The 8,438-nt window shown below is 39.5% G+C and overlaps 1 protein-coding gene across 1 annotated transcript; it reads left to right on the forward strand.

Annotated features, from left to right (window-relative positions):
- Positions 1 to 6,693: 6,693 nt before the first annotated feature.
- bhlha9 (basic helix-loop-helix family, member a9) lies at positions 6,694 to 7,566 on the forward strand. Its single transcript, XM_057820052.1, has one exon. It carries the CDS (start codon positions 6,694 to 6,696, stop codon positions 7,564 to 7,566), a length of 873 nt encoding a protein of 290 aa, XP_057676035.1.
- The last annotated feature ends 872 nt before the right edge of the window (positions 7,567 to 8,438 follow it).

The following is an 8,438-nucleotide window of genomic DNA, read 5'->3' on the forward strand; positions in this document are numbered from 1 at the left end:
AAAAGAAACTACTGTATATACTGTACAAGGGATGGTGTAAAGTCAAAGTCAGCTTTATTGTCAAATATGCAAATATGTAGAACATACAGCACAGATGAAATTGCTTTCCCCTCTCCCCACGTGCAATAAATAAATAAATAAATAATAAAAAACTAATTTTTTTTTTTGTGGTGACATATGACACTTTGCCCTTTTACCGCGGATAGGTGTTGGAGGTTGTTGCCGAAGCAATTTTTCCTTCTGCGCCTTCTTTACGCCCACATGAGAGTGAGCCAATTTCTTTGCAAGACCCACCAAGAAGTCAACCCATCTCTCTTGCCTTCGGCGACTGGCCATCTCGGTGTTCCTCCGTTTTTGACAAAGTCAAGGGAGCCATGGATTTGCAAATATTCAAGATGCTAATTGCAGCTTTCCAGAGTGAACCCCCCCCTTCACACCTTGGCAGCGACTCCACAGGGTTGTCTGCTTGATTGCTTGTGTGAGTGGTCTATTGTTTGACAAAGGCAAGTAGTCATTTTGGTATTGAGGTCATTTGATGCATTTCTGGTCTTTCTTTATAGCCAAAAACCTCCGGACTTCCGTTGCTAAAGCTTGTTTTCCGTTATTGGATTAGCAGTTTTTAATTGGGAAACGCAAGACTATTCATTTCTCATTTTTTGTTATCGCACAGAAAAACAAAAAACGGAATTGTGCACGTTTTATGTTTTCCGAAATTAGAGGGAAAAACGAATGGCCAAAATGTACACGGACCCCTGTTCAATCACATGCCAGCTTTGAAGCACCCTAAAAATTTTGGTATTTGACATACAGCGCAGCCGTCAACATGACTCAAAAGCGTGGATTTTAATCTCTCTCCCAGTTTTTCTTTGGCACCGACTAACCACGGAATATATGATATGATGATTTTAGTTTCATAATAGGAAATATGTTTTCCCCACTATAGGGCACTCATTCTCTTTGGACGAATAATGCTTCATTTCTGTAGATTTTTTTTCTCTCGCCGGACTTCAATATACTGTTTTTTGTTTTGTTTTGTTTTGTTTTCCTTTGGTTTAATGTGGTTTTATAATATGTTATAGTATCATATAATAATAACAGTTAACTTAGATGTAGAAAAAAATACCACTGTTAAAAAGACAAAAAAAAAAAAAAAAAAAAAGGAAATCAAACATCTTAAGCAGTTTTTTTGCATTTCTTTGGCTTAATGTGGCTATGTAGTAAGTTAAAGTCTTGTTCTTAACAAACATTTTAAGCAGTTACTCACAATGTTACTCATTACTTGAGTATTCTTTTCACCAAATCCTTTTTTTCTTGTACTTGAATATTTTTTTCTGGATGACTGAATTTACTTTTACTTGAGTAATTTCATTTTGACACTCTGAATCAGACATGTCCAAAGTCCGGCCCGGGGGCCAAATGCGGCCCGCGGTCAAATTTCATCCGGCCCCAAGCCTCTGTCATAAAATCAATAATGTCTGGCCCGCACACAGACTTGATAAATTGGTCAGCAGTACTGCTACCAGCATATGAAGTAGCTTACACACTAAATGCTGCTCCTCATTTACCCACTAAAAGGCAGCAGCACTCTGAGCAACATTACCCCGTGTGACCCTTCCAATTTTCTAAAATGGCGACAATCCAAAAAAAAAAAAAGAAAGTTGACTGTGACAGCCGATGCTACAAGGATAGGTGGATTTCTTCACTAAAATACTCAACAACTGTGTCTGCCTCATTTGCTAAGAGGCAGTCGCTGTTTTTAAAGAGTTCAATGTGAGGCGATATTACCAAACAAGACACGCTGACACGTACGACAAGATTATAGGGAAGATAAGAAAAGAGAAATTGAAGCAACTTGAAGCTAGTTTAACTTCACAAAAGCAGTATTTTGCAAGAGCCTGAGAGTCGAAAGAGAACGCCACAAAGGCTCGTTGCGAGATTGTTAAAATTATTAATTTAAAAAAAAAAATAAAGCAAATGTAACACCCAGAATGGCTTGCTAAAATTTGCTTAAATATATGGTTCTGCGTAAAGGACGTCAGCCAAGGTTGGCCCCCCACATTTTTACCACACTAAATCTGGCCCTCTTTGCAAAAAGTTTGGAGACCCCTGCTCTAAATTCTCCGGAGGTATGAGTGTGTGCGTGAATGGTTGTGTGTCTCATTGTGCCCTGCGATTGTCTGGCAACCAGTTCAGGGTGTACCCACCTACTGCCCGTAGTTAGCTCGGATAGGCCCCAGCAGCTCCGCGAGCTTCATGAGGAAAGGCGGCATCAAAAATGAATGAATTAATGAATATTATTTTGAAGTAACACTACTCGAGTAAAATTTAAGGCTACCCTACCCACTTCTGACCAGAACACACAACCAAGACAACACCTTACGGTATTTGAGAATGAAGGCGTTTTCTTCTACACTGAGTTTTTTGAGATGAAAATACAAAGCAAATCTATATGAAATAACCAAAACTGGACTTCATCCACTCCAAGCAGAGTCAAATATCAATCAAATCTGCATGTAGTTTTCTGTTTTTTAAATCATTTTCTTTTCTTTTTAAACATTAACATTAAACTACAATATAGCTAACATGCAACAATATTACTGAATGAACTTTTTAAATATTCATCAAGCACTTCTTCAACGGACATAAAATGCTTACTTGAAATGCCACTAGATGACAGTATCGCATTGCAAACACGTTTCTGTTCCATGCCTATAAGGTGTTGATAAATTTTTATATTCCTTTTCTTGGTTTATTATACAGTTGTTAATGTCTCACAATATTTGTAATTGCGAGGAATGTATATTTATACCGTATAAATTATTATTGAATTAGATGCTATACATTCTGTACAACAGTAAGTGTCTTGCTTTTTTGTAGCATAGTTTTATTATAAAATAGCTTAATAAAAAGAGGAACATACAAGTATTTTTTGGTGGCTTACTCACGAATTACTCATATGAGATTTAATGTAGTAATAACTTAGTTTGTCTTCCTAGCAAATCTCATACACCAAAAGCATTGTTTGAACATTAGAGAATATTTTTTACATATTAATTTTAGTTGAACGCACCTGACAGACACTCCTTCTCTCCTTGTTTTGGGTTTCACTCAAATCATGGAGAAAGAAAAAAGGGAATAAATTTCCTACAAGTAAAATAAGTTTAAAATAAGGAGCCTTGCTATTGAGATGAACAGGGAACTTAGGGAAAGGTTTGCTATCTGTTTCTAAATTATTTAATAACATGTATAGCATATTTTTGTTCTTCTAAATGATTAAAAATGCCAATTAAAAATGCTCAAATATGAAAGTAATTGACGAGATGGTTAACCATCCTCTGGCTAACTTTAAATACTCATATTCAACAAATTCTCCCTAAATTTGAAATGGATCAATAAAAATACCAGAAATCAACATTTAACCATAGAAGTGTTCATGTGTGACAATTGGTTAAGGAAGCCACAAGCACCTCTTCAACTGATGGCGTTTTATTGAGGTGAGAAAATTCCTGTGATGGCCAAAAACATGCATTAACATACCACTGCAAAGCCAAGGTTAGCGAACCCGTACCTTACTCGCTTATTAGCCCTAACTACCCCTTTGGTAATATACATCTACGTTTGGCACACAGACCTCTAATAACAAACAGCTAACAACCGGTCATTATTGAGGCTTGAGCAGGAGATTTACAAATCTTCGTTTCAGTGGCATTGGACAGGTAGCCCTCGCTTGAAAATGGTTATTCCATCACCAGTGAGGTGAGCCGTGTGATAAAATCTTGTGATTTATTCCTGGCGGCTGATAATTACTGGTGTGTTGTCACCTGTCAAAAATGAATGGACGGGGAGAGTACAAGTCTGTAGTCTGCACGGTCTTTACAACACTGCAGTAAATCTGAAATGTTTGGAAGGCCGTAAATTCATAGCGTGATAAAGGATGTGCTCTCCTTGGCGGCATGGGATGAACATTTCAAAAATGTGTTAGAGATAAAAGGTATTTAAAAGATCACCAGGGTGATTTTAAAGGTTTGGTAAGTAAAGGCGTGTAAGTGACTGCTTTACAACTCGGTGGAATGGCTGAAAGGTTGAAGACAAAACACAGACAAAAAATACAAATTAAATTATAAATTGCAGTTTACTATGAAGCGTTATGCATAATTGCACTTACCGTAATTTCCCAAATATAAGGCTCACCCGTGTATAATGCGCACCCCAAATTTACTTGTAAAATCTTGGGGAAATTATTGTACCTGTTTATAACGCGCACCCTAATTTTAGCACCAATTAATAGATGAATACAAGAAAACAGAGCGTGTACAGATACAGAAATGTCATTTTACTGACTGGTGAAACACAGCACAAGCATAGCATATTGGTAGTTCCAAACATTACCATAAACTGACAATATTTACGGTAATAATATGATTTGACAACTTCTCCAACTTACCAGAATCTAAGAGAAACCAAAACAGATGTGACTTTTCTTTTAAAGGCTGCTGTATAGCTTGCTCGTTTCATCATGATGAATAAATGTTTCTTCCATGGATTGTTATGGTAAAATGAAAGTGAGAACGTAAGTCGGAAATCCCAGAGAGCTCATCGCCGTCGACACGACAGTAACAATAGGAACTATTGTGATTTGAGTTTGAGTTTCCCGAGGGACAGATATAGTTGACGGACACACACAGGAAGTCTGTGTTGTTACGTTTGTTATGGTCCGAGTTGCGGAGCTGCATTAAACGTTAACTCAAATGAGTTCAAGAAACTAAATTCTGTGCTTTATGAAGAGTGAAAAAAGCAGAATTTAACAGACGAAATCCTTCGGCCGATCAGAGTGAAGTATTACCGAAACAAAATGGTGACGTCATGTACCGTAATGGTCGGCAACGGATCGCCGCATACGTTTCTTCAACACAACGTGGCCCTGTCAATTTAAAAAAATCGGTTTTTATATATATATATATATATATATATATATATATAGTTTATATATATTTCTGTCTCCATCCATGTACCCGTTTATAATGTGCACCATGATTTTACAAGTTGATTATGGGGGAAAAAACTGCGCGTTATATTCGGGAAATTACGGTACTTAATAATTTATTCTGATTTCTATATATTTCTGTTTTGTTATTCTTTCCTGTTTTTCTAAATGATTTTTAAAATTCTTTTTTTATCCCCTCAAGCTTAGTTCTCATATATAAAAGTTACTCTGAATAACTCACAATATATACAGCAGGGGTCGAGAGCCATGAACACCACATATTTTTAAATGTAATTCTGTGAGAGCCATTTAATATGCTTAAAGGGATCCTCTACCTTAAATACATGTAGGCTCTAATAAACCACAATTGTTCCTTTGTACTAAAATATGTCGTTAGAAACTCATAAAATGTTAAATCAATGGCAATATTATATAATATTTAGTACATATTTTGACCGATAGTTGGCACCATGTTTTGCGGGCTCAACAAGCATTTGCATTGTTACACTACTAGAAGGAGAAATAGTAATGAAGAACGTTTTCTTGATATCATTTAAAAAAATAAAAAAAATAAAAAAAAAAGTCAATGGTAAATATGACTTGTTTTTTTGGCTGGGTACAAAAAGCTACACGGCCAAAAACAAGTTATATTCACCACTGACTGTGAGTGTTGGTGACTATGAGTGTCGTCTTTATTGTCTATGACAAGAAATGTTGTGTTTGAACGTGTTAATAAAGCAGAACAACGTGTTAATAAAGCATTGCTTGAGGTTTTACCCTTGAGTTACCACACCTAATGCTCTGGGTCAGTTGCTTAAAATCATTAATATAGGTGATATTATTTCACTTATGACTGATGTATGGTACAGTCAGAATTGTATTTACATGCTTCATGTCATTTTGCAAAGACATTATTACTTATGCTTTCATGATTATATCAATTATAAAATAGAATCACATTATATTTACGAGTAACAGGTACTGGAAGATAGATTGCCTCAGCCAGCAGCAATTGCAGGTTCTAATTGTAAAGTATTTGGTCTTGTTTTTCCCTTCTTTGAAGTTAAGGCTTTGCTCTTGTCCTGAGGTGCTGCCCAAGCCTGATTTATGAGGATGGTTTCCAGGGAAGCTACTCCAAATTACATGCCCCCTTAAACCTGAGCGGAGAAAGAAACAGAGAGAGGGTCAACTAGTCACTCACGAGATGTCTAATTGTAAGACAAATCTAACCTGTGTTAAATAAGAAGGTTCCAAGACTGAGAACCGTGTTTGAAAGATTGGTACACTTGGATAACTGTGTGATTTGTCCACTTTACTCGTGCCACAAACTGAAACCTGGATGGATTTCCAAATTAATGTTTGCTTTGTTTTGAATGCTAACGCACAAGTGTTGAAACTTGTAAAGGATGTGAGGGAGAGTCAGAGGAGGAGGAGGTGACATTGCCATTTGGCTGGAGGGTGCTCATAAACCTGGAGAGGGAGAGAGTGCACCATTCCTCACAGGTGACTGTACCATGTGACTTCAGGAGCTTTAAAAAGCAAGTCAACGTATCCTGTTGAAGTACAAGTAATCACAAGGCACCAGAGGAGTCAGGTGAAGCAGTTACTTGGGCTGCCGCATGTAGCATTCTGCGAAAGTAGCGTGGCATCCAGATTTTCCCTGAGAGTTGTATTTTTCATAACTCCAGCAAGTCTCCGCTTCCGTCACAATGAGCTGCAGCAGCCTTGCAGAGTCTGAGTATTCCGAGGAAGAGTTGGAGATTGGTGCACTTGTCCAGGGAAAGGATGAAGGAAGTCCAAAGACATCCTTTCAAGACAGCGAGAGTTCAACGAGCAGCCCTAGCGACCCGGAAGAGGGCCAGACAAAAAAGCGCAACAGACCAGTTCGCTCCAAAGCTCGACGGGTTGCAGCCAACGTCCGTGAGCGAAAACGCATCATGGACTACAACCAAGCTTTCAATGCTCTACGGGTCGCTTTGAATCATGACCTTAGTGGCAAAAGGCTCTCCAAGATTGCTACCCTGCAAAGGGCCATCAATCGCATTTCTGCTCTTTCTGTATTCCTGAGTACAAACCCACCCAGTAAGCCTTGCACACATCGGGAGTGCAACGGGTCATCGGTGGGGCTGGCAGCAATGGCTGGCTCTCAACTCGAGCCGACCAGGGGTAGGGTCCCCCGTTTGGAGCATCAGAATTACGCTTCCTGGCATGCGTCCATCTCTCACCAGATGCAGTCACAAGAGCCGCCTCACATGCACAGACAACCTGCGGACTCACGCGTCTACATGGATAACGGTGTGTCGTCATGCCCCCCTTCGCCACACTACCCTTGTTATCCTACGGAAGGACAGCTTTATGCCTCACGTGGTCATTGTGGTGGGCCTCATGACCATCCACCTAGCCCACTGCGATACTCTCAGATGGGTGATGGATTGGGGTACCAGTCAACAATGTGGGGATCCTGTAGCCAAGGGTACATAGACACTTTTGTGGAGCCATCTCCAGCTTTGGGACACCCCTGGCAGATGAACTATTTGCAGGAGCATGAGCACAGCCTTTATTCAAGCACAGACATACTGTAACAGGAAACATCCTCATAACTGGGGGCTCTGACTGCTGTGAAGACTACTGGACAAATAAGAGACCTCTGGGGAGAGTGTGATTATGTTTTTTTTTTTTTTTCTGGTTATTATATCAACTCAGTCTTACATTCTTGGGCCTAGAGCAGAGGTGGGCAAACCGGTCCTCGAGGGCTGCAGTGGGTCCTGGGCTTTGTTCCAACTGAGTCAGCACAGACAGTTTAACCAATGAGGTTTTAGCAGAAACAAGCAGCACCTGACTGCAATCAAATGAGTGTAATTGTAAGACACCAGACTGGTGAAAAGGTGCCCTCATGATAAGTTTGAACAAAAACCTGCACCCACTGCGGCCCTTTGTGGAATAGTTTAAGTGTATTGTGATACTGACACCAATGGTGTAGACCAGTGGTCTCCAAATACTATTCCACATAGGGCCAGTGGATGCAGGATTTCATTCCAACAAATGAAGACGACACCTTTGCACCAATCTGGTGTCTTACAAGTGTATTCAGTGATTGCAGTCAGATGCTGCTTGTTTTACCAGAAACGTCATTAGTTAAACTGCGTGCTTGATCCATTGCAACAAAAACCTGGAATCACAGCGACCCTTGAGGACCTGTTTGAAGACCCCTGGCCTAGACCAGGGGTGGGCAAACTATTCCACAAAGGGCCACAGTGGATGTGGGTTTTTATTTATACCCATTAAGAGGACAAGTTTTCACTAATGTGCTGTTTTACATGCAATCAGTTGACTGCAGGGAGGTGCTTCTTGTTTCTGCTGAAAGCTCATTGGTTAAACTGTCTGTGCTAAATCGATTTGAACAAAGACAAGGACCCAGTTTGCCCACCTCTGGCCTAGACTGTCAAAGCCATTG

The sequence above is a fragment of the Corythoichthys intestinalis genome, chromosome 18 (assembly GCF_030265065.1).
Source record: "Corythoichthys intestinalis isolate RoL2023-P3 chromosome 18, ASM3026506v1, whole genome shotgun sequence".
NCBI lineage: Eukaryota > Metazoa > Chordata > Actinopteri > Syngnathiformes > Syngnathidae > Corythoichthys > Corythoichthys intestinalis.